At 40.7% G+C, this 23,887-nt stretch overlaps 7 protein-coding genes and 1 long non-coding RNA gene across 13 annotated transcripts; 6 read left to right on the plus strand and 2 right to left on the minus strand.

Annotated features, from left to right (window-relative positions):
• Window positions 1–162: 162 nt before the first annotated feature.
• Window positions 163–1,909, minus strand: RpL7-like (Ribosomal protein L7-like). The gene is made up of 3 exons (XM_020953652.2): window positions 1,137–1,909; window positions 424–1,072; window positions 163–361 (listed from the first exon to the last, which is right to left on the minus strand). The coding sequence occupies exons 1-3, from the start codon at window positions 1,145–1,147 to the stop codon at window positions 248–250; spliced, it is 774 nt and encodes a 257-aa protein (XP_020809311.2). The 5' UTR covers window positions 1,148–1,909; the 3' UTR covers window positions 163–247.
• On the plus strand, window positions 1,434–6,220 carry JhI-21 (Juvenile hormone Inducible-21). 3 transcript variants are annotated; one of them, XM_020953651.2, is made up of 8 exons: window positions 1,434–1,570; window positions 2,351–2,612; window positions 3,324–3,519; window positions 3,747–3,849; window positions 3,918–4,185; window positions 4,658–4,982; window positions 5,059–5,183; window positions 5,270–6,220. In XM_020953651.2, the coding sequence occupies exons 2-8, from the start codon at window positions 2,407–2,409 to the stop codon at window positions 5,541–5,543; spliced, it is 1,497 nt and encodes a 498-aa protein (XP_020809310.1). In that variant the 5' UTR covers window positions 1,434–1,570; window positions 2,351–2,406; the 3' UTR covers window positions 5,544–6,220. The 3 variants fall into 3 exon arrangements, with proteins under 3 accessions (XP_020809310.1, XP_020809308.1, XP_020809309.1); XM_020953649.2 differs by lacking the exon at window positions 1,434–1,570 and adding an exon at window positions 1,642–1,826; XM_020953650.2 differs by lacking the exon at window positions 1,434–1,570 and adding an exon at window positions 1,976–2,209.
• On the minus strand, window positions 5,767–22,187 carry PLCXD (Phosphatidylinositol-specific phospholipase C X domain containing). Of its 3 annotated transcripts, XM_086835004.1 has the most exons (6): window positions 21,430–22,187; window positions 20,959–21,350; window positions 19,682–20,044; window positions 7,032–8,184; window positions 6,700–6,973; window positions 5,767–6,639 (listed from the first exon to the last, which is right to left on the minus strand). In XM_086835004.1, exons 4-6 carry the CDS (start codon window positions 7,933–7,935, stop codon window positions 6,390–6,392), a joined length of 1,428 nt encoding a protein of 475 aa, XP_086691130.1. In that variant the 5' UTR covers window positions 7,936–8,184; window positions 19,682–20,044; window positions 20,959–21,350; window positions 21,430–22,187; the 3' UTR covers window positions 5,767–6,389. The 3 variants fall into 3 exon arrangements, with proteins under 3 accessions (XP_086691130.1, XP_086691129.1, XP_086691131.1); XM_086835003.1 differs by lacking the exon at window positions 21,430–22,187 and having other exon boundaries at window positions 7,032–8,124; window positions 20,959–21,263; XM_086835005.1 differs by lacking the exon at window positions 21,430–22,187 and having other exon boundaries at window positions 7,032–7,725; window positions 20,959–21,135.
• LOC147643387 (uncharacterized) lies at window positions 8,017–8,531 on the plus strand. 2 transcript variants are annotated; one of them, XR_015272176.1, is made up of 2 exons: window positions 8,017–8,202; window positions 8,278–8,531. It is a non-coding gene; the product is annotated as an uncharacterized LOC147643387 (long non-coding RNA). The 2 variants fall into 2 exon arrangements; XR_015272177.1 differs by having other exon boundaries at window positions 8,142–8,202; window positions 8,258–8,531.
• Window positions 10,490–14,636, plus strand: Plzf (Promyelocytic leukemia zinc finger). The gene is made up of 2 exons (XM_020953601.2): window positions 10,490–11,621; window positions 11,687–14,636. Exons 1-2 carry the CDS (start codon window positions 11,106–11,108, stop codon window positions 12,599–12,601), a joined length of 1,431 nt encoding a protein of 476 aa, XP_020809260.2. The 5' UTR covers window positions 10,490–11,105; the 3' UTR covers window positions 12,602–14,636.
• On the plus strand, window positions 13,857–14,636 carry LOC110180503 (uncharacterized). The gene has a single exon (XM_020948180.2). It carries the CDS (start codon window positions 13,994–13,996, stop codon window positions 14,198–14,200), a length of 207 nt encoding a protein of 68 aa, XP_020803839.2. The 5' UTR covers window positions 13,857–13,993; the 3' UTR covers window positions 14,201–14,636.
• On the plus strand, window positions 17,499–20,096 carry LOC110184969 (uncharacterized). Its single transcript, XM_020953617.2, has 3 exons — window positions 17,499–18,178; window positions 18,934–19,639; window positions 19,707–20,096. Exons 1-3 carry the CDS (start codon window positions 17,526–17,528, stop codon window positions 20,037–20,039), a joined length of 1,692 nt encoding a protein of 563 aa, XP_020809276.2. The 5' UTR covers window positions 17,499–17,525; the 3' UTR covers window positions 20,040–20,096.
• On the plus strand, window positions 21,642–23,809 carry LOC110184950 (endoplasmic reticulum lectin 1). The gene is made up of 4 exons (XM_020953598.2): window positions 21,642–21,950; window positions 22,006–22,120; window positions 22,184–23,010; window positions 23,065–23,809. Exons 1-4 carry the CDS (start codon window positions 21,807–21,809, stop codon window positions 23,560–23,562), a joined length of 1,584 nt encoding a protein of 527 aa, XP_020809257.2. The 5' UTR covers window positions 21,642–21,806; the 3' UTR covers window positions 23,563–23,809.
• The last annotated feature ends 78 nt before the right edge of the window (window positions 23,810–23,887 follow it).

A 23,887-nucleotide genomic window follows, 5' to 3' on the forward strand; every position in this document is an offset into this window, starting at 1 on the left:
CAGGAATTTGTTTTGTGGTTGGGGCTTAACATGCTGATAAACGTATAGGATAATGAGGAACGTCGTTAGAGACCGTTTCATGTGGTTGCTTAATGTTCTGAGGATTGCTTTTATGGGCGACTTACAGTGAACTAACGTTCTAAAGGAACGAAAAAAGAAATATTATTAAGGCATGTTTCTGTTTTAATGTGTAAATACGGCTTATTTAGATTGAACAATCACTAAAGAGTCTACTAGCTTAAGGTCTCTACAGGCAGCGGGCAACCAGTTCGTTGATGGCATTGCCACGGTCGCCATATTCGCCACCGCGTTTATACGAGACGGAGACCTTCTTCTGCCACCCATTGCTAGGACTCGATAACTGCAAAAAGAATAAATTTGCATTTATACTTAAATATATACCGAAATGTAAAGAAAACATACCATAAAGGCGCACAGAAACTCGTTGACGGCCGCGAAATTCGGTCCCACAGTGCAGATCTCGTGTATGATATCCTCCAAGCAGATAACACCCTTCTCCCCCAGCTGCTCCTCCACCATTGTGTTGGACTGAATGGCCGTTTTCTTTCCATTGATGCGGGCGAAACCCTTCTTAAAGACCAACTCACGAATGGTGCTCAGCGAGGGATTTCCATAGACCACAAAGGGTTCGATCACACGCAGCAGCAGCTGATTTTCCTTGGTGTTCTCCAGGAAGACTGCGTTATGACGCTGGGGCATGCGCAGTGTTTTAAAGATTTCAGCTGTGGTTTTGTCGAAGATTTTCTTGCCTGCATGTCGCATCACAAACAGCAGCTTCGGGTTGGAATCCTGGGCAGCTTCGGCACTCTGCTCTGTGACGTTGGTACGCAATATCGTTCGCTTGATTCGCTTGGCCGTGCGCTCGGCCTTCAGGTAACCCATCACGAACGATTCGGCACGCCGGAACTTGTGGTGATTGTGGAGAGCATTGCGGCGCTTGATGCGATCACTTATCCTCTGCTCGACGACCGACTGATCCTGCCGAATTCGCCTCTTGCGATGCCTCAGCACAGAGACTGTTTTGCCGGGCAATTTGTTGGGTACTGCGTATCTGGGAACGGAAACGAGTTTATTAAGTAACGTTTAGCTCTATTGCGCAGTTTTAAAACACTTACTTGTCCGACATTGCTGGTTTTTAAATCTCTTTGAAATGAAACACGTGCAATTACCAAAACAAAAACTTAAAAGAAATACTGGCCAGTGTGGCCGTATATGCGATGAATCGACGGCCCAACCAAATGACTACGTTTCGCTGTGACTGACAGCTATCGATTATTCAAAATCAAAACAGGTACAAGATGAATAATACAAACAAAATTAATACAAATCTTTTAGATCGAGAATGCTCCGCACAAATTTAGTTTTCTTTCTTTCTTACACACGTCTTCTGAATGGAAAATAAAACGTAGTAGTCGGTCACTCAATGATTATTTCGACTATCGATAATTCCATTCACGATTTATTTAATCATCTGCATTCAAATCTTAAGCGGGATGTTTTGCTCTATTTTTATCTGTCATATGCGAAAAACCTGCACCTGTTTTCAAAGGTACAAATATTAACATATCGATTTCAATGCCAATGACACATTTGCATTTGTAAACAATCAATTCAACTCTCAATTTCAATTTCCGGTTTTGAGAGTTGTTTCTCTCTTTTACAATTTGTTACGACGCACACGCGCGAAACGCGTCACACTCAGTCGTTTTGGGGTTGAAATAAGCTTTAGTATGAAAATGCCGGTCTCGATGCCAACGCACAGTCGCTGCTCGCAGTTGAAGCCGTTCCGTTGTGTCGCGCTTGAGGTAATAAATCGTGATTTACAGCAAAACAAGATAGGCCGAAGAAGTAATCAACGAAAACTGCATTCCGAAACGTTGCAAAAAGGAAAACAGAAACGCGATAAAAACTACAGCAGCTACAGCTGCAAATTTTTCAGTGCCACGCGTCGCAGTTTGCCTCGCGATGACGAAACCGTGAAAATTAGCACGCGGCGCCGGAGGCACACGCACATTCATACCTCTCACCCCCCTCCCCCGATGCTCATGCCGCACTTTAAAGCTTCGTTCTGTTTGCGAATGAAGGAGATAGTGTCGAAAAAACATAATTAAAGTTTATGTCTGTGACAGCGGGAGATTAGTTTGCGGTGCCAGCGCAACAGCGAACAAGTCAAGGCTGCAATTGACAAGTATTAAGACAATAAAGAAAGTCAACAGGTTTATTGCACGTGCTGGAATATCTCTCGTTTGCAGTGATAACGCGCGGCTTACCTCCCATAAAATGGCATTTATTTTAGTTTTAGACTTAGTCTTCCCCTTTCACTTTCCAGTGGCAATGCCAGCTATTCTCTGCTAGAGGAGAACCACACTTCAGCCCCCAAGCAACATGACGGACAGATATGCCAATGGAGTGACCACCAGTCTGGTGGAGCCAAACGGACGCAGTTCAGCTGCTCCAGCAGGTGATGATGCGGAGGAGAAAATTGTCCTGAAACGGAAGCTGACCCTCATCAATGGTGTGGCCATAATAGTGGGTACAATTATCGGATCGGGCATCTTCATAGCCCCCACTGGAGTCTTCCGCTACACTGAGTAAGTGTCTATGAGATATGTATATAGTATCATCCTTAATTCAATTTATTCACAAAAAAAGGTCAATTTAACTGTTAATTAATGTTTTTATTGTCGCACCAATTAAGAGAAATTTATTAGTTGTCGATTTTGTTCCCTTGACAAAGTGCTCACTCGCAATTTTGCTTAAATATTGCGTCAGCTTTAAAGTTTAATAAGCGTTACAAGAAGGCGTGTCAAGTTCCAAATTATTGATAAACAAAAAGGTTGGGCGAAAATTCCATACGAATGTCGGAAGCTCCCACTTACGGAAATAATTTATTAAACACATTTGTTAGTCAATTTATGGGAGTTTCTTTAAGGAAAAAAAGTTAATTGATAAATATACATAAATTATTCAAGTGCAGACACTTACTTTAACTAATTTAATAATGCATGGATTTATTGATTAACATTAATATGTCTTACTTAATTCAATAGCTTAAAGTTAGCACTTCTTCGTTAATTGAAATTGTAAACTTGACAAGAGTTCTCTATTTTTATTCTAAGCCCTAATTGTTATTTACTATTTCAAAACACTTTTACTTTTAATTTGAAAGCTAGTTTCTTGGTTATTTATTTACATTTTACTGTGCACGCTTGGAGAGCTCAAGTTTTATTTAAAAGTAGATTTATTATTTTATCACCCTTCCAAGATTGTTTATTTATTTACTCTGTGTATATATTTTCTAGATCTGTGGGAAGCTCTCTGTTGATTTGGTCCGCATGTGGGATTCTGTCCACCATTGGAGCTCTTTGCTATGCCGAGCTGGGCACGAGCATCACGAGATCTGGCGGAGATTATGCCTATCTGCTGGTGTCCTTCGGTCCACTCGTGGGCTTCCTGCGGCTGTGGATAGCTCTGCTCATCATCCGGCCAACCACGCAGGTCAGTGTGCTGTCCATCAATTGAATTACGGAATATTTATTTGTTTTGATTGATTGGTTGTTGAGGCAAATAAATAAAACTTTATTAAGTGACGACGACGGACTACCTTCGAACAGAATTGAATTCAATTACGGAATAAAACTTTTGACAACAACTTTCACTGACTTAGAATTTACGATTTAATTCTGTTACAATTTAATTTGTGATCAATTAAATATTTCTTACAGACCATTGTGGCTCTAACCTTCGCCCATTATGCCGCCAAGCCGTTTTTCCAGGACTGTGATCCACCTGAGGGTGCCGTGAAGCTACTCGCAGCTATTTGTTTAAGTAAGTGCGTCCAGGGAAAGCTCCCTCCCATCTGTGCAACATTAATTATTCCTCCCCTATTCCCCTAGCTCTGCTCACGGCCATCAACTGTCTGTCCGTTAAGGTCTCGATGAAGGTGCAGGATGTGTTCACGGTGGGCAAGCTGCTGGCCCTCATCATGATTATTCTGGCCGGACTCTACTACATGGCCACGGGTCAGCTGGAGAACTTTAACAATCCGTGGGAGGGTACCTACACCGCTCGCAACATTGGCTATGCCTTCTACAATGGTCTGTTTGCCTTTGGCGGTTGGAACTACTTGAACTTTGTTACCGAGGAGCTGCAGGATCCATACAAGTGAGTGAGGGGGCCGGTTCTGATTCTCTTTCCAAACATGACAAATGGTTTGGCAAGGATTCTTTATCCTAGTCATGCCGTTTGCGTCATGCGCAGGCAGCAACAAGTTGAAACTTGTTGAGCGTCCTTGATGTCATGCGGCTGAGTGGGAGGGAGGGATGTATGTAGGATGCTGCCTTCAGCTTTTCCTTTTTTCCTTTAACGAATTCAATTTGCTCTCGAGAAACGCAGCAATCAATTTAAGTGCTCCACCCCCAACAAGAGCCAAAGCTAAGAATGGAAACAGCACGTTCCTTTTCGCACAGAAAATAAATATTCTCCTTTTTATATACATATGTACATATGTATATCCCAATTTGACGCAACTTTTTAACGAATTTAAAATTTTCCATTGTTAAAGAAAATAATGTTTCTAGAAATACCCAAAGTCTGTCATAATTATCCGTTAAACTACAATAATTTTTCGTTTTAGAAACCTGCCGCGTGCCATTTGGATAGCCATGCCCCTGGTCACGGGCATCTATGTTCTGGTTAATTTGGCCTATTTTGCCGTGGTCAGCAAGCCGGAGATGCTCAGTTCATTGGCCGTTGCTGTGACCTTTGGTAATAGCGTCTTCGGACCCTTGGCCTTTATGGTTCCCATTTTCGTGGCATTGAGCACCTTTGGCGGAGTGAACGGAGTCCTATTCACATCGGCGCGACTATTTGCTACTGGTGCTCAGGAGGGACATCTGCCCAAGTTTTTCCAGCTGTTCCACGTTAAGCAGCAGACTCCCATTCCTTCCTTGATTTTCACCGTAAGTTTGGCTTGGCATTTTGCATATTTCTCGGGAACTATAAACTAATCAATATCCATATATATATTACTCCAAGTGTTTGATGTCATTACTTATGCTGCTGACGGATAATGTATACCAGTTGATCAACTACTTCAGCTCGGTCTTATGGCTTTCAGTGGTGGCCAGTATTGCCGGAATGTTGTGGCTAAGGCACAAGAGGTTGGTAGTTTTATACAGTAAAAGATATCTTCATTCTTGATCAACATCTTAAACAATAAATAATAAATGTATTTATACTTTTCCAGGCCCGACCTGCCGCGTCCCATTAAAGTAAATCTCGCGCTGCCCATAATATTTATGGTAAGCTGCGTGGCTCTGGTACTCCTTCCGAATCTGGATGAACCTGGAAATCTACTCGTTGGCATCGGCATCACCCTGGCTGGCATTCCCTTCTACTACATCTTCATCGCCTGGCAGAAGAAGCCCAAGTGCTACGGACGGCTGTCCAACTCTGTAGTAGAGATTTGCCGGGCCATCTTCAATACCACCGTCATTGAATCTAACGAGGCTCTAAAGTAGAATATGCAGAACTCACACACGAAGAACTTGGCGCATTTAGTTCATACACTCGTATTTGATATTCAAAAATACTAAATGAAGACAAATTATGAAACTCAAATCTATTAAATTTGAGATTTAAATCAGTTTTAAGTTTTAAGAGGATAAACCCTACCGCCATTTGTATGATATTTTTTGTGTTAGGCCATTTTGGCATTCCTCAAAACAAAATCGGCGTCATCGATTGGTGTTTGTAATAGTTTAATCATATTTATTTGAGCAACCGAGCTCCTTAGTTAACAGGTTTTACACGAAAATAGAAGGCATTTTCGGCTTACTTCCCACTAAAAGTTTACTTTATAGTTTACGGCTAGGTGCTTCATCCTGATTCCTTTTTTAGCATAAACAGGAAATACGCTTTAATGGGAACAATCTATCAAATGTGACGTGTTTAGGGAAGCAACAACACAGCAGTACAATAATAAACATATGTTATACTGATGTTTTTTAACTTAATCGCTTAGCAAATTAAATGTATAATTGCAAACAATTCGGAAGTGCATTTCAATTATTTCTTTTTGGTGTTTTCCTTTTATAAAAATAGTAAATATCGATAAAAAAAAATATATATATAAAATTAAAACTTTATCTGAATTTACAAAAAAAAAAAAGGGGCCACAGGGAATGTCCCAGAAATAGCTCTTAAATTAAAATGATTTTAAAATTGTATCTAAATGAATGCAACCAAATTTCACAAAGAAATTAAGGCCTCTTTTTCTAGTGGTTTGCCTTCAGTGTGTTCACCTTACGACCATGTTTTTAAAATCTGTTGATTTTTTAGGTGTAAACCTAACCTTACCCACTCTCCTACGTTGAAGCATCTTCGTATATCTTACGAAGATTGAAATCCATAGCCGTTTCCACTAGGGTTGTGCCGCGTATAAAGTCCGCTGCCACAATATTTGCATGAGTCCCCAACTCATCTCGGTAGAGAAGTGAAATCCGCCAGTTCACATTGTCAGCCATTTTGCGTAGGCCGCCATGCTTATCCAGGATGACGTCCCAGGTCTCTGGGGTCAACTCCGCCATATCGGCTATCGGACGACTGTATAATCGTCTGCGGGAAAACAAAGGAAAAAGATAAATGGGAATCTAATCTAATCGAGACAAAACTCACGCTACATCGAACTCATTGATGTTGCGCAAATATCTCTCCAAACGCGGCCAAGTCTGTACATTGCCCCAGCGCTGGTCCACGGGACCAAACAAGGTCTCTGGGAACTCATCCAGCATGGCCTGTTTTTCGTAGGCCAGGAACACGTTCTGCTTGCGGGCCCAAATATCACGAAGCGATGCACTCCAGTTCAGCGAAGGATGGACTATGAGGTCCTGGAACTGGTCCCGCAGATAGGAAACCAGCAGGCGATGCACTCCCAATCCCTTGCCAAAACCTGTAACATATTAACAACATTGTATTATATGAATAAGTTCACATATTTTTTCTCTCACCAATTGGAAACTCCTTAAGTCCAAATATGATTATTTCGTTGGTCTCGTGGACAAAGTCCCGCACCTGGTTGATGACCTCCTGCAGCGGCCGTTGCTTTGTGATCCCATGATATATGAAAAACTGTTCCGGGGAATTGCGATAGTAACCGACTCGAATGTCCAGATAGCGCACTCCATGCATCAGCTGGCCCCGAATGTCATCGTCTTGTGTAAGGGCATACTTGGTCACCAGGTTTTCGCGGAGCAGCGGATCAAAATTTGGCCGATACGAGCCGGAGTCGTGGGTCCCGGGAATGAAAAGATCCCGCAGGCGGAGTTCGCCTATTTTGGACTTAAGGTCGTTCATCCAACGGGGATAAGCCTTGAGGCAGGTTGTCGCCAGGATGTCCCCCTCTTCGTTAATGTAACTGGCCCAAAAGCCATAGCAGTGGGTCTGCGCCGTCACATTCTTGGACAGTTCGTAGTCGAAGGGCACTCCGGTGGTGAACCACTGCGTGGATAGACCCACATTCGGTTGAAGCCCAGCCAGGACGGCCAGCTCTCCGCCGTTGGCAACCCAGAACTCTTGGTTAACTGATTGGTTTGGATCCGTGTAGCCATTAATGGGCACATAATTCCCTGATCCCTCTTCCGAGCCACTACCCTCTTCACGGGGAAAGGCTGCCAAGGGTGTGCCAACGGAACGGAGGCGTTTCTGAAAGACATGGGCCTCCTGAGTGGTGATAAGAACACGGTCGCCTTTCCTCGCGGGTGCATTGCGCCAGGAGACCTCCAGGAATCGTTTGCGCGCACTAATGCTTAACCAAAGCTTAAGGCTTTTCGGATCCTCGAAGCGATACGTCTGTGCCTCCGACCAGGAGACGAGCAGCGCCGTCAACGTCAGCAGGAACGCTTTTCCCACCATATTTCACGTCCTCTGATTGAATTAATACTGATTCAGACTGATTGCAACTGGCATTAATCAGCGGATCGGAATCAGAGCAATAAAGTAATCACGACACCCCGAGAGAGATCACAACCGTTTGCGTCGAGAGTTCCGTGCTTAATGGACCGAGACCCCAAGCTCCAGGTGGATCTTATCTGTAAGTGGTTCCTATGGGCGACCAGTACGAACAATTGGAACTTGACACCGAGAGAGCTTGGCGAGAAAAGTCTGTGTTGAAATTGTAATGTAAATATAGAGACTTCCTCGAAAATATATCGGTTTGTATACTTTTCAAATGAAGTCTCTCTGTCTCTCCCTTAGGTTCCCCTGTAATTAATCCATAGATTTGAGTTTGATTTGGCCTACAAACTGCATCTAACATGTTCAATGACTGCGTAACTAGAACAATTGTGACCCCAAACAATGGGCGCGGGAAAATTCTCAGGAATGTATAAATTATCAGATCTTATTTATTCGCACTCGGTCTTAATTGGCAGTGAAACGTTCGTTTTAAGAACACAAAGAGATTCCGGAGGTTTTGTAAATATATGTACTTCCTGTAGGAAGCAACTGAACAATAGCCTGTTTTACTATTATTTATGCTCAACTCCGGAACGCGTAAACATATAAATTTATAATTTTAAGCGACCGACCGACTTAGTTTAGGTCGTTTCGATCCCAGCTTCGCCTCTCAACTGAAGCTCAAATAAAAAAAAACCTGATCCACGGAGAGATTGGGCGAGATGGGTTCAATTGTGGCTTTAACACGGCAGCTTTCAGTTTGAGTGTCGAGTATAAAACAAATATACATTATTTTCTCTAAATATTTTTCAATGACCATATATTTTACGGTTGTTAAATGTAGAGGATCAGTACATGTCTTTCATAAGTATTACCTATAAGCACTAAGTAACAATGAGCAGTAAGTAGCTATACCATTAAGTATCTATGACCAGTAACTAACTATGATCAGCAAGCAACTCTAAACAGTAAGTATATATGACCAGAAACTAACTCTGAACAGTAAGTATCAATGACCAGTAATTATCTATGAACACTAATAAACAATGACTTGCAACTTTTGTAAAAACACTTTTCTGAGACTTGCTCGGCAGCAGTCACTTCGTTTCGGGAATGTTAGAACCATTTGAGAATCATATGCACAGATGTGCGTGAATTGTTTGAACAAGTTTAAGAGCAAACTATTTGATTGAAACTATGGAGTTAATCTTCTATATAATTTTACTTCTATATAAGTCGGAGAATGGCGAATCGGTGGACTATATATATACCTGACATAGAGAAAATCGGACGATTTATAGAACTATGATTAGTAATTAACTATGGTCAGTTATTAAATATGATCAGTAAGTATCAATAAACATTAAGTAACTATGACCAGTAAGTAGCTATGACCAGTAAGTAACTCTGATCAGTAATTAAGTCTGATCAATAAGTATCAACGAACAGTCAGTAACTTAGACCAGGAAGTATCTATGAGCAGTAAGTATCAATGACCAGTAATTATCTATGAACACTAATAAACAATGACTTGCAACTTTTGTAACACAACACTTTTCTGAGACTTGCTCAGCAGCAGTCACTTCGTTCCGGGGATGATAGAACTCGTTGAGAATCATATGCACAGATGTGCGTGATTTGTTTTGGAACAAATTTAAGAGCAAGCTATTTGAATGAAACTATCGAGTTAATCTTCTATATAATTTTACTTCTATATAAGTCGGAGAATGGCGAATCGGTGGACTATATATATACATATATATACCTGACATAGGAAAAATCGGACGATTTATAGAACAATGATCAGTAATTAACTATGGTTAGTTATTAACTATTATCAGTAAGTATCAATAAACATTAAGTAAGTATGACAAGTGAGTAGCTATGACCAGTAAGTAACTCTGATCAGTAATTATGTCTGATCAATAAGTATCAATGAACAGTGAGTAACTTAGACCAGGAAGTATCTATGAGCAGTAAGTATCAAAGACCAGTAATTATCCATGAACACTAATAAACAATGACTTGCAACTTTTGTAACACAACACATTTCTGAGACTTGCTCAGCAGCAGTTACTTCGTTCCGGGGATGATAGAACTCGTTGAGAATCATATGCACAGATGTGCGTGATTTGTTTTGGAACAAATTTAAGAGCAAGCTATTTGAATGAAACTATCGAGTTAATCTTCTATATAATTTTACTTCTATATAAGTCGGAGAATGGCGAATCGGTGGACTATATATATACATATATATACCTGACATAGGAAAAATCGGACGATTTATAGAACAATGATCAGTAATTAACTATGGTTAGTTATTAACTATTATCAGTAGGTATCAATAAACATTAAGTAAGTATGACCAGTGAGTAGCTATTACCAGTAAGGAACTCTGATCAGTAATTATGTCTGATCAATAAGTATCAATGAACAGTGAGTAACTTAGACCAGGAAGTATCTATGAGCAGTAAGTATCAAAGACCAGTAATTATCCATGAACACTAATAAACAATGACTTGCAACTTTTGTAACACAACACATTTCTGAGACTTGCTCGGCAGCAGTCACTTCGTTCCGGGGATGATAGAACCAGTTGAGAATCATATGCACAGATGTGCGTGAATTGTTTGAACAAGTTTAAGAGCAAACTATTTGATTGAAACTATGGAGTTAATCTTCTATATAATTTTACTAGTATATAAGTCGGAGAATGGCGAATCGGTGGATTGTATATATCTATACATATATGTACATATACATACATATATCTTCTATAGGAACAATCGGAAAATTTTGTTTAAATTAGTTAATATTTATTCAATGATGGCAGATAAAACAAAAATCATTATTATTGGGATCGTTGAAATAAAATAATTTACATTTTAATTGTCTTTATTTATTTGATTTTAGAATCTCAATAATACAAATTAAAATGTGTATATAAAAATTTGAAAAGCAAGCTCTCAACAGATAACAGTCTGAAAATACTATTCAGTATTTTAAAACAGTATTTTGAAAAATACGTGACTTGACCACACCATTTAACAGCTGATTCGGCGTCTTGAAACCCTAACATTTAGTTATTTTGTTTTGTTTGTTGTTTACATTATAAATCATTAAAAGACATGTTGCACTCTCAAGCAATACATTCCCTGCCAACACTGCATCAACCTCTGCACTCCAAGGTATCAAATTATCTAAACAACCAGCGGAGAACGGGACAATTCTGTGATCTGCTCCTCGAGCTGGATTCCGACGATGCCCTGAGTTTAAGGGTCCACTTTTGCGTCTTAGCCGCCCAGAGTCAGTTGATAAACACCAACCAGAAGCAACAACAGTTTTCCATTCACAACCCTCTGAAGATCACCATCCGCAATTTTAGCTGCACTCAATGCCTGCATACGATTGTCGATTTCTTCTACGAGGACATTGTTTCCGTATCCAAAGAGCACGAGCCACACTTCCGGGAACTGGCACAAATACTTGCAGTCACCGAGCTGCTGAACCTCTACCAGATGCAGCCTTTGGGAGAAGTGAACGAAGCTTCAGAGATTATAGTTCCCGGAGACAATGAACTAAGCTTGGAGAATCCGGTGAAGAAATCCGAGGACGTGTTTGAGAATCAGCAGAGCTACTTTAAGGTGCGGTAGGACATGCACATAACCCATTTTCCTGTCTTTATTAATGACACCATGTCCATTTTCAGTTAAAGAACCCCAGAGCTGTGAAATCTAGCAGTAAGGTGAACTATTGCATTGGCTGCGACTTCAAGTGCTACCCGGTACAGAAGATGATCGAGCATATGGGAAGTTGTGAGCCCTCGCACCTTACTTGCTCCCTATGCGAGGTGGGATTCCTTCACTGGCGAGAATACGACCGACATCTTCGCAGGCATTCCGGAGATTTGCGCAAGCCCTTCTTCTGCCTGCAGTGCGGGATTCGGTTCACAACGCGGGCAGCGCTACTCGTCCATCAGCCCAAGCACTCTACGGAAACGCCACACATCTGTCCACACTGCGGAAAGGGCTTTAAGTGGAAGCAAGGCCTCAGCAATCACATACTGGTGCATAATCCAGAGAAGCAAATGCTTTGCGACGTCTGTGGCTACAGCACTACCCACATGAAGGCCCTCAAATCCCACAAACTGCTCCACACAGGTGAGTTTTTCGCTTGCACTGTTCCAGGATGTAAGCATCGCGCCAATCGCAAAGAGAACCTCAAGCTGCACATCGAGACGCACAAGCAGGGCCGGGATTTTATCTGCGAAATCTGTGGTTGCAAGTTCAGCCAGAGTAAGAATCTCAAGCGCCATGCCTTAAAGCATACGGAGAATGGTCCGAATCGTTACAAGTGTCAGCTATGTGGATTCAGTAGTCATCGTTCCGATAAAATGAAGGAGCACGTTCAACGTGTGCACACGGAAAAGGCGGTGCAACTAGAACTTTCTGAGACGGTGGACAGCTCATTTCCCGACGATTTCGACCTGCCCATTATCGAGACTGTGCCATCACCCAAGAAGAAACAGTCCAAGGAAGTCGTCAAGTCGAAGCTTAAAAAGGAAACAAACCCCGAGAGGCGTTTGAAAATATTACTGCCAAAGGAGACTGTCGAAAAGGTGTAATCAAAGCAGGAGGCTAATGATTAGCTTCATTATTATCTGATTACAGAAGGAATTTATGAAAATATTGATAATATGATACACAAATATTAAATGATCTCTGATGCATCATCAATTTAATAGGGAAAAAATTATACCTTTTGGTAGCAGGATGCAACGAAGCAAAATGATTTGATTATAAATATTTTTGAGTTATTAAGGTGTTTATATTAAGAATGATTAACGCACCATTTGTATACTGTAAATATTTGTAGGAGCTACTAAAATCTAGTTTATGTTTTGAAACATTTAAGAAGTAATTAAATGGCTGCCAATGTATTGTAAACAACATTGTCATAAATTGTGGAAGGTTATTTCTAGATTCTACAATGTTGGGGGCAGTAGTTCTATTTTATCTTATCTAATCAGAGTAAGTGATTAGAACCTATTGCGTTGTTTCTAGAACCAATGACTAACCCGAGCGAGAGTTCCGACCTTATCAGCACCTGAGCGCTACGTAACTGATGTGTTTCTATAATAACAATTAGACCAAAACAAACGGAAAGCTCTGTGGTGCGATAGTAATTCTGAAATAAACAGAAGCTATACGGGAACTGAGAGGGAGGAACTGGGTCAGCCGATCGATCAGGTTCTAACGCACCTCCAAGCGCGGCGATGTGCCGCCCCTCACGTTGCCCCGGCCGCCTATGAAGAAGATATTTCTGGGTAAATGCACTTCTCGGGGTCTTTTGCTTGGGGGCTAATATGTGTGTGGTGTTATATAACAACACTTTCCACTCGCTGCAGAAACGTGTGTATTATGAAAATATTCGAAAATAATTAAAATAAATGGGCAAGGCAAAGAATATGTTTGGCGGTGTATGTTTTTTGTTTTTTTTTTTTTTTTTTGTTTACCGCGCAGTTTGTAAACAACAAAAAATTAAATTGCGCAGCAAAAATTGACAAGCTGATTGGTCTCTCTCAGCGGAAGAGAGCATTTCAAGGGTTGTCAGAGTGTTGGCCAATTATTTAGATGGCTTAAAAAGCAGTAAACTGCAAATTTAGCTTAGATTTTATGTTGATTTTGGTAAAAGTGTTTTAAACATTGCATACGATAAGCAAATTATATCAATTATTGGATTTAAATCAACAATAATGTTTCTCGCTACTCCAGTCTGGCAGCTCTGTCGGAGAGAGCTTTCCACTGCGCCCAAAAAAGCTCGCCAGGGTATAAAAAGACGCAGCTCGGCCGAAAAAACTTCAATTCCGTTCGCTCGGCGAAAAGTGAAAAATAATCAGCGACTCACCTGGAAAATCTTGTTAAGTCTGCAACTTTGCAACTAAGAAGAAGAAGCAGAAGAAAGGAAAAAAGAACGCAGTTAATTTTGCAAGAAACTAGAAACGAAATCAACAACCATGTCCGAGGCACACTTTGATGAGTACGAGCACTACAATTTCGACCATGACAAGCACATCTTCTCTGGCCACAGCGGCAAGCAGCGCTCCAAGAAGGAGGCCACCGAGCACACCAATCATTTTGATCCCTCTGGACACTCCCGCAAAATCCTCACAAAGCTTATGAACACCAACAACAACAAGAAGGCGGCCGCCTGCAAGAACTGATGCAGGGCATCGGAGGAGCGGGAACGGCAACGGGAACGCAAAGTGAGCGGCGGAGAACGCAGCGCGTGGGAAGGTGCGAGAGAAAAGAAATCTTCGAATTTAAACGAGAAAAAAGGTTGAAAAATCACAGCAGTCGCTAAAAGGAGAAGGAAAAGGAAAGAGAGAAGAGAGAGAACAACAAAAGCCACCTGGGAATACATATTGCATTAGGAATTGCATTGTGTTTTCATGCGGCGCAAAACTTTGTGAACTTTATAATAATTTTAGTTTGCTTATAATTTCACAAACTCAAAAAAAGGCAGATCTACTCTTAGCTTCTAAATATTCCTAAACTAATTCAGACTTACACGTTTTAGTTGCTAAGCATTAGTGCGTTTCAAATTATGAAGTTTGATTTAGGTATTACTTATAAAATAAAGAGAAAACCAAAACTGAATGATGTGTGTATTTTTAAAGTGCAATTCTTTTTTTTTATACTTTTACAGCAAGGTATTTGTATGCACTATACGTGTGAGAGTGCTTTCCAATGCTGACAGTGTATTGGTGCGCCTCAAGCTCACGTATAAACATATTTATAGCCTTTTAGTTGAACTCATTTGCACCCAACTCCTCGATTATCGCTACTGCAATTGCACCAGAGTTTTTGTTTTTCTTTGTTTAGTGTCATCGATTCCACTGCAATATCGTACACATATATACTTATGTATATTTGTATATATGTATGATGCACTTGCGATTCACATTTAGAAATACGGTGTGTATTTTAGAAACGGAAATGTTTCCGCGACCTTCCATTGAAAGTTCACAATTTACACACGCTTAATTAACTTACATGCATACATTGTCATGCTCAATACACCTTCCGGTTTTAGTTAGCTTGTGTAAATGAGAAAGTGAAGTGCATTTATGCATATTGATCAAAATTTATAGTCTTTCCACTATACTTAAAATGTATTTTTACATTTTATGTGGAAACTTACAACATCGTTGTTTTTTTCCATTAACACGCATCCACAAATAAACAAACATAAACATATACAAACATATATGAATGTAATACATAAATAGATTGATGAAACTTTTCTAGAAAGGTCCACTCTAATGCCACTCTCCCTCTCTTGGGCTACTCTCTTTGAGGCATTTGCCGGCTTTTTAAATTGCGTTGTTGATATTTGGTAAACAATAAAACAGACTCTCGATCAGGTGGTTTTCCTATATGCTATACATATGCTTCTGCCGAATGTTAATCATCCCCAACAAATGACAAATATTTACCAACCGAAATTCACGATGTGTTTTATCTGTGTCAAAATTGCATTTTTATTACTCATTAAATTGTTTCTGGAAGTTTGCTATCAGTTTCCGAAGTTTCTGGAAATTGCCTCATCTTTCAAATGGAATCTTTCCGAAAATCTATGAATCTATTCAAAAATATCAAAATTCTTATACATAACTGATTTTATAGAAATTATATTGTTATTTATTTAATAAAATCTATTAGAATTTAACCATTGTATTTTAATGAAACTAGAATATCACTGAATTATGATTTGGACATTGACACGCTATCAACAACTCGAAGGTTTCAAACAAAACAACAAACACAAATAACAAAAAGTTTACGACCAGAGCTTTTTTAGAGGAGAACAAGTGATAAATTCACTAAACAAAATCGTGTAAACAATTTTGAGGGTAACGAAACTAGTTTGGCTCGGTGCGTTTTGCCGGTAAATAAATGACGCATTAGAAATTCAGGTAAGATCTAGAAGTCAGTGGAAGTTGCCAACCATAAGTAAATGTTTTTTTATTACTCTTTGGTAATACAAATTGATTCATTTTCTCTTTAGTAATCATTTTAGGCATTCAAAATTAAAATCAAGCTAAAAGAAAACATAAATTTATGGTAGATGTTTCTTTTAAATTCCTATGACAGTTCTTGTGGAAGTACAAGAATTATTAATTGTGCAATTTGTTTTAAAATCGAAGCAAATTACCCTAAATTATAATAAAATATATGTATCTACATTTTATCATATCTATATCTTTAGATTCTACAGCCCAAATGAAGAATTAAAGCATTTTTAAAATCTACCATATGTTTTAAGCCCTTTTATTTTATATTTATATATTTTAGGTAGGAAAAATGTTATGTTCAGACATTTGTTATTAAAGTTCTATAAGTAAGAGTTATTAATATTAAACAACAGCTAAATGAAATACCCTTAAATCTTAATTATACCCTTGCAGGGTATTATATTTTAGTCAGAACCTTGTAACGCTGTGAAGGAATCATTTCCGACCCTATAAATAATATATATTCTTGATCAGTAACAACAGCTGAATCAATCTAGCCATGCCCGGTTAAAATAAATTGTTTTCAAAATTTTGAAAATTTTGTTATGTTTTTGGAAAAAATTTCAATTTTTTTAATTTTAAACTGAGTATGTAGATTTTTGAACCTGATAAAAACTAATATTGTAAAGCTTTCCGAATTAAAATTAATGAATTTTTGGCTAAGTTATGATAGATTAAAAATTCAGCAAAGGCTGCACAAACTTTGTTTTCCCAAAGTTAACTTTCTTTCTTGTTTTTTTGTCGTCTAGGATAAAACCTGCTACTTAGTGCTTATTTGTTGTTTACCAGAAGATAACTTAATTGTAGAAATGGATTGCTTTCTCGGTCCATAATGAAAGACACACGCTGCCCCCTGTGAAGCTGTGAAGATGTGTATTGTAGTCGTAAATATGTAAGCCCCCCAAAGATCGTGATTACGCGTGCCACACGACAGACGATGAACCACGATGGCTCCATGGGTCCACAGAACCGTACTATCCAATTACGAGCTCCTAAATTCCTAGACTCGGGTTCCCCCTTCACCCATCTTCCTAGAAGAGAACCATATTGCACACTTTCACCGCGAAAAAAACGAATTTGTGGTCTGAGATTATGCATAAATGAATGGAGCAGAAGATCGAATCGGATCGGTTTGTGGAGAGTACTGGATATGGTGCTAATTGGAGTGGCACTCGGAGTCGGATGAACCGTTAAATCGAAACTGGAGCAGTGGCCCAATAACGATGATGCACGCGGCCTATGGATTAGCACCTTTCAAAGAGTGAGCTCTACTACTACGGCGATGTTCTAGATATGCCCATGTCCACCATTAGCACCATCCGCAAAGGTGGAGTTTTTCTGGAGCAGTATTTGGGACTGTCCGTTTAGTTGACGATTAAACTCCGAGCCGACTGGCCGTGCCGTGTCTCCTAGTGATAGAAGAAAAGGATTCGCTCCGGATAAGAAAGAAAACAATAGTGTAAAACGAATAATGTCAGCCTACGAAGAGATGTCAGCGAAGACGCCGCGGCGTCTGTCGCCAGTTTGGTTTCTAGTGATCACTTTGCTCCTATTTGTGACTACCCTTACAGCGGTGGCTGTCATCGAAGCTGGACGCGCACAGAACACTGCTGCCGGTCAGAGTGATCTCCTGATCCTCACGCGCATGTGGAATCATTTCAAGGCAGGTGCGGAGAACGATACGGAAGTCGCAACCGTGGAGCGAATTGCTCGGGAAGTTGGCAATGGCACGGAATCTCCGCCTATGGCGCATGGACAGAGCAGAAACTTCTATGAGGAGCAGCAGGCAGTGGTAGTTAATGCGGAGAGCATGGATCCCGTGATGGGACAGCGTCAAGATGCCTACGGGCCGCCTCAGAGTAGAGACGACTCCTACGAACAGGATCCCTACTACGATGTGGCGGACGACTATGGACCAGGACGATATCCCTATCCAGAGTCTAGAGAGCAGCCAGCTGAAGAGGATATCTCATCATCGCAAGAGACGGAAGAGGGCAGGGCGTCTCAGGCTCGTCCCTATGATTCCTTCTACGCTCCCTGGGCATACTCAAAGAAACCAGCACCAGTGGCCACTCATCCTGCGGCTGAGGGGAATAACAGGAAGCTGCAGGCTACACCCAACAGGTAAGTTATCTACACCTAAAACTATACAAGAAATAGGAACCAAACAATACCCAGTTTTAATATAATATGGATTTTAAAGATACTGATGGCAGATATAGCCCAACTATGACTATCTTTGACTTTAAGTCAGAAGCTTAAAACTTAATGAAGGAGTCATTTCCGACCCTATAAATCATATATTATATCTGAATTAAATTTAATTTTTTTTTAATTTGAAAATTTTAAATTAATGATTGAATATGCAGATTTATTAACCTAATAAAAAACCAGCATAGGAAAAGTTTCCGAATAAAAATTAATGCATTTTTGGCTTTGTTATGATAGATTTCCTGAAGGGGTATGCAATTTCGAGTTTTTGAAGTTATCTTTATTATTTGTTTTGCATAAAATCGCTTTGAATTAAAATCTTCTAGTAGGTTTTTCTATTTTCATTCGGTATTCGGTTTATAAAAGTTAAAAGTAAAAAATAAAATTAAAAGAAATAACAAAAAACCCGCAATATTTAATCAAAATGAGAATGAAAACACTCTGCAAATTCCATATCAGTCGAGTGCATATTATAAATTAATAACAAATGAGACGCAGTTCGAAGATTCACAAATGGTACATATACATAAATATATATTATTTATGTTTATTTGTCCATTATTATGACACAATTTCACAATATTATACGTAATTTACCAATAGCCAATTTTTTTTAAATAGAACATTTGATTTATTTAATAAATACTGGTTTGCTTTTCAACTATTAGATCCCCCTATCCTGCCTACGATGAGGTCTACGACTATCCCATGGGATTCCAGCCGCCTCCACACCCGGAAACACAGATGGCCAAACAAGCTCAGCCTGCTCCCGAGACAGCGGTAGCCCCCCAAGTTCAGAGCGAGTCCACACTGGTCACCGTACTAAAGAGTCTTAAGCAGATCTGGGATCTATATCAGGCTCTGATGAGCGCCTGGAACGCTGTTAGCGAGCGCCATCAGCAGAGCACCGAGAAGTATCGCAAGGAACAGGCACAGAAGCAGGCGGAGAAGGATCGACTACGTCAGCAGCAGCAGCAGAAAACGAGGATAAACTCCAAGAAACCACAGCGAGTGGAAGGAGACAAGAAGAACCAGGGCAAGAGGCCCAGCACAACAACCACAAAATCTACCAGCACGACCACTTCCACCACGACTTCTGCACCAGATAGCTCCGAGGAGGAGGAGGAGCAGCAGCCGGAGAAGGTGGAGAAAGTTGAGATGGTAACACCATCGTCAGCTAAAGTGGAATCACGCAAGGGTGAGAAGGCCAGCTTGAGATCGGTGCGAGGTTTGCGACAGAGACGTGAAGCCGAGACGGAGGACAAGGCGGACACGGATGTGGGCGAAGGGCGTTACATCAAGGGCGATCCCCTCAAAGGCTACTATGACTTCGTTATCACAGAGGGCTCATACAAATTCTGGGCTGTCTTTCAGGTAATTTCAGCTAATTTACTTTAATAAAAACGTTGGACTTACCTTATTCCGCATCCTTAATCCAAAGGTGGGCACAGCACTGCTGATCATCTACTCGACATTTGCTGCCATTTACTACTCCAAGGTGAATCCGTTGACCAGTGACTACGATTATACGGATTATCTGGGCGGCGTTCGCTCTCTGTCTGGCGGCGATGCCGATTTCGTGGACGACGGTGATGCGACGACCACACCGCCCGTCTCGACCGCCTCCCGCATCATGGAGTGGATTCCACGGACGGCGCACTCCGTCAAATTTATTCTGGATGCCATCGACAAGATGCCTCTGGATCATGACAAGACCAAGGAGCCTGGCTGGTCTACAGGCCAAACGACAGACACGACGACGGGCATGAGATAGGGAATCTGTAATCATACGCGATAATTGTTAATGAAAATATAATAATGTTGAAGATAACTTTTAAATTGTGTTTAATATTTAGTCTTTGAATAATATGGGAAAAAGGGAATGGAAGTTAAATAAACCAAATATTAAAGAAACTTGAAAATATGTATGGTTTTAGTTTGTTTTTTATTTTATAATACATATATAATGACAGTAATTAACAAGAAAGGAAACTAACTTCGGAAAGCCAAGGCCTATATACCTTGCAGTTTGTAATTGCATTATAGGCACGTATCGTAAATCGATCATAAGCTAAATATATGCGCATTCCTTAAATTAATATTAATCAATATGACAATTTTTTCGTAAAAATCAAAGTTTAAAAAATGCATAACTCAGGCAATAAAGCATTTATTTTAATTCGGGATCCTTTCCTATATTATAAATTTTTGACAATTTAACGAAGTAACACCCCTTATCTCTTTTTTATAAAATCTAACAAATTTCGAAAAAATGTTTTTCAACCGGATATGGCTAAAACGACTCGGCTGTTAATGCTGATTAAGAATATATATGTTTTAAAGGGTCGGAAATGACTCCTTCACTGCGTTACAAGCTTCTGACTCAAATTATAATACCCTACAAGTGTATCATAATGTAGCAAAAGTTGGGGCCAAAGAAAATTATCGTAAGGGTAAAAATCAATATTCATGAATAATTTATAATTAAGTTGGGCTGTTAACATTTAGTATACGTTTGCCCTTAAGCAAAATTGATGTATCACTTTAAATTAAAATTAAGTATTGGGGTCCATGGCAATAGGTGAACTAATTGGAAAATAAATGCATAGCTTGCTCAGATGATTATTGACCTAGGACTGATACCCTCCTATAACATCTATATGCATGAAATAATAGTCATGGTTAAGACTTACCACAGTGGAAGACACATAGTTATCCTTTTTCGTCATTGCTAAATTCCTTCCAGTGGTGACTTCAATTAAGTATCAGCTTCCTCCTGGTTATCCAGATGTATTGCATTGGCCAGGTGATATTTTCGGGTCGAAGGGCAATCACTACCACCATCACTTTATATGTAAATACTGGGGAGGCTGCGGACAGAATGAGGCCAGTGCGACTTCACTCTATCTAGAGATAGAGGACACGTCATTGCTTTACTTCTTCCAGAGCTTCTTCCTGGTTATCCACATGTAATCCATTGGCAGGGTAATATTTTTCGAGTCGAAGGGAAAAGCACTACCACCATCACTTTAGATGTTAACACTGGGGAGGCGCGAACAGAATGAGGCCAGCTCGGCAGCAGCGCCTGTATTTATAGTCCCCGAGCAAAGAGAACAGAGAAAGTGAGAGAGAGCATAAGAGTGTAAGGGATAGCTTTCTCTTACTCTCGTGCGCTCTCGCTATCACTCAATCTCTAGGGATACAAAGAGGCTGTTGATGAGGAACAAGAATCATTATTAAATGGAAGTAAATATAACTAACGAATCGTATTTTTAATATATTGCAAATCTCAACAATTTTTAAGAAAATAACGGTCACATTTTGAATATTTAAATTTTTAAAAAATAAGCATTCACACAAACAAAGTATGTGACTTCTTCTTCTCCCGATGCGCATTCACAGTGCAACGGCTACAGGGAGCTACAGCTGTTCACTATTTTTGGAAGAAAACAACACGTAGCTCTTCTATTAACAAATATTTTTTGTTTGCAATAAAATAAACCGATGTAGAATCGTTTGAAGTGTTAAAAATTCAGCAACAATGAATAGCGTCCAAAGAAGATTAATAAAACTAACCCTGGTTTTGGCCCTGTTCACTGCAGCGGCAGCCCACGAAGCCAAAGATTTTGACGATTCAATTTTGTACAAAATTGACTTTGAAGTTCCGGATTTGATTGGACAACCAGTGAGTAGGACAAACGTTATCAAATTTATAGAATTCAATATTTAATACCGCCTAGGACTTGGGCAATCAGCTGCGGACGTTCTACACACCAGACAAGGAGAAGTACGAGTGTCTGATTCCCACATTTGAACGCCAGAAGGAGGAGGAGAAGTCCGACAAGCCGGAGTTGTGTAAGTTTCGTGTGTTTTTCTTGAGAATTCCTTTGCAACTCTCTTCCTTCCTTTTTTCGCCAGCTCCTATTAGCCTGTTGCAGCCAATCTTCTCTGCTCTGACTTGTTCGTACCGCATCGAGGCCTATTGGTCGTATGAAATCTGCCACGGACATCATGTCCGTCAGTATCATGAAGAGCGTGAGGGAAAAAACATCAAGTTCCAAGAATACTACCTGGGCAAGTGGGGTGACGACAAGACAGAGATGCTGAGCAAGGCCTGGGCGGCTGAACTGAAGAATGGCGGCAAGCCCAAGTACAAGACCCTCAAGATCGACAACACCCGATATCCCTACTTCGAGATGGAGTTCAACGACGGCACCATGTGCGACATTATCGATGCTCCCCGAACTACAATGGTGCGCTATGTATGCTACCCGCATGGCAAGGACGATATTTACTCATTCAAGGAGACCTCCTCGTGTAATTACGAAGCCATTATCCTCACCTCCGCGCTGTGCGTCATCCCTGCCTTCCATGCCGAGGAGACGAAGGAGCTGTCTATCAAGTGCTTCAACTCTGAAACTGAGCCCCACAGACCACTGAGTATGCTTCGTTTGGAGCTAAGTGAGTGGGCTGAATCTGAGGCCGATTTACTCCTCTCCAAAGAAAAGGAAAGCAAGCCACCTGCTAAGCTTTGGCCCAAGGCTGATGGCGACATGGTGACCTTCAAGTACAGCGGAGATGTGGATAAAATCATTCTGGAAATGATGAGCAATGGAGACCTCGAGGTCGACGGCGACTACCAAAAGCTTCTGCTAAGCCGAACTGCCGGCGGCTCTGTTCCCACTCCCGTCACCGATCTGACGCCTATCAAGGAGTTCGTTTCGGGCAAGAATTGCTTAGTTGGGGTAAGAAGATCCCCAAATTATCTGTGATTATAGTTAATATTACCTTATCTGCAGGGCAACGGCTGGTGGAAGTATGAATTCTGCTACGGACGTCATGTACGTCAGTTCCACAAGGACAAGAACAGCGAGGTGGAGCTGTTTCTGGGTTATTTCTCCGAGGAAGCTCATCGCCAGTGGGCCAATTCCAATCCGGATAAGGGCGCCCGGCGTGCCGGCTTTACATCCTCCATCTGGCATCATTACGGCAAGGGTACCCACTGCGACCGTACTGGCTTGCCCCGAGAAGTGGACGTCAAGCTTACCTGCACACCGGTTACCACCAGCGGTACTGCCGTGTCCATGTATCTGCTGGAGCCGAAGACGTGCCAGTACATCCTGGTCGTCGAGTCGCCCACAATATGTGATCTCATGCACTACACGGACGCTCATGGCCTGGTGAAGCCGGAGAATCTGCAGAAAGTCCTGACTGCCGACGGCGAGACGCCCGCCACCACAGTTCCAGCACCTGTCACGGGTCATACGGCCAGCGAGGAGGAGGAGATTCGCTCTTAGATTAACTGTATTCCAGCTCTAGTGAATTACTTGTAAAAACATTGATTGTACTCTTAAAAGACTATTTATTTTGGTCTGCACGCGGTTTTGTGTGACTGGCAAGCAACATCTGAACAACAGCAACGGATAATTATTTAGTTCGGTTTTCGGTAGAATGTTTCGTTTTAACCATTAAAATCAGGGATTTAACCGAAACATTAAGTATCTTTAATGAAAGGATCCAAATAAATGGAATGAACTAAAAATATATATAAATTACTGAATTTCTTGGAATTTAAATTGCTTGTAAACATTTCACTGCTGGGGACCGAAACATTTTCCAATT

This window comes from Drosophila serrata, unplaced genomic scaffold (genome assembly GCF_035046125.1).
Source record: "Drosophila serrata isolate PLE 108 unplaced genomic scaffold, ASM3504612v1 contig_275, whole genome shotgun sequence".
NCBI classification, from domain to species: domain Eukaryota; kingdom Metazoa; phylum Arthropoda; class Insecta; order Diptera; family Drosophilidae; genus Drosophila; species Drosophila serrata.

Excerpts from the sequence above, each read along its gene's own strand:
- RpL7-like (XM_020953652.2), bottom strand. Across the intron at positions 362-423 it reads AGTTTCTGTGCGCCTTTATG|TTATCGAGTCCTAGCAATGG; the intron begins GTATGTTTTCTT and ends TTCTTTTTGCAG.
- JhI-21 (XM_020953651.2), top strand. The coding sequence starts at position 2,407 with ATGACGGACAGATATGCCAATGGAGTGACCACCAGTCTGGTGGAGCCA. Across the intron at positions 3,850-3,917 it reads ACTCGCAGCTATTTGTTTAA|CTCTGCTCACGGCCATCAAC; the intron begins GTAAGTGCGTCC and ends CTATTCCCCTAG. Across the intron at positions 4,983-5,058 it reads TTCCTTCCTTGATTTTCACC|TGTTTGATGTCATTACTTAT; the intron begins GTAAGTTTGGCT and ends TATTACTCCAAG.
- PLCXD (XM_086835004.1), bottom strand. The coding sequence starts at position 7,935 with ATGGTGGGAAAAGCGTTCCTGCTGACGTTGACGGCGCTGCTCGTCTCC. Across the intron at positions 6,974-7,031 it reads ACTTAAGGAGTTTCCAATTG|GTTTTGGCAAGGGATTGGGA; the intron begins GTGAGAGAAAAA and ends AATATGTTACAG. Across the intron at positions 6,640-6,699 it reads ATCAATGAGTTCGATGTAGC|ACGATTATACAGTCGTCCGA; the intron begins GTGAGTTTTGTC and ends GTTTTCCCGCAG.
- Plzf (XM_020953601.2), top strand. The coding sequence starts at position 11,106 with ATGTTGCACTCTCAAGCAATACATTCCCTGCCAACACTGCATCAACCT. Across the intron at positions 11,622-11,686 it reads ATCAGCAGAGCTACTTTAAG|TTAAAGAACCCCAGAGCTGT; the intron begins GTGCGGTAGGAC and ends GTCCATTTTCAG.
- LOC110180503 (XM_020948180.2), top strand. The coding sequence starts at position 13,994 with ATGTCCGAGGCACACTTTGATGAGTACGAGCACTACAATTTCGACCAT.
- LOC110184969 (XM_020953617.2), top strand. The coding sequence starts at position 17,526 with ATGTCAGCCTACGAAGAGATGTCAGCGAAGACGCCGCGGCGTCTGTCG. Across the intron at positions 18,179-18,933 it reads CTGCAGGCTACACCCAACAG|ATCCCCCTATCCTGCCTACG; the intron begins GTAAGTTATCTA and ends TTCAACTATTAG. Across the intron at positions 19,640-19,706 it reads AATTCTGGGCTGTCTTTCAG|GTGGGCACAGCACTGCTGAT; the intron begins GTAATTTCAGCT and ends CTTAATCCAAAG.
- LOC110184950 (XM_020953598.2), top strand. The coding sequence starts at position 21,807 with ATGAATAGCGTCCAAAGAAGATTAATAAAACTAACCCTGGTTTTGGCC. Across the intron at positions 21,951-22,005 it reads CGGATTTGATTGGACAACCA|GACTTGGGCAATCAGCTGCG; the intron begins GTGAGTAGGACA and ends AATACCGCCTAG. Across the intron at positions 22,121-22,183 it reads GTCCGACAAGCCGGAGTTGT|CTCCTATTAGCCTGTTGCAG; the intron begins GTAAGTTTCGTG and ends TTTTTTCGCCAG.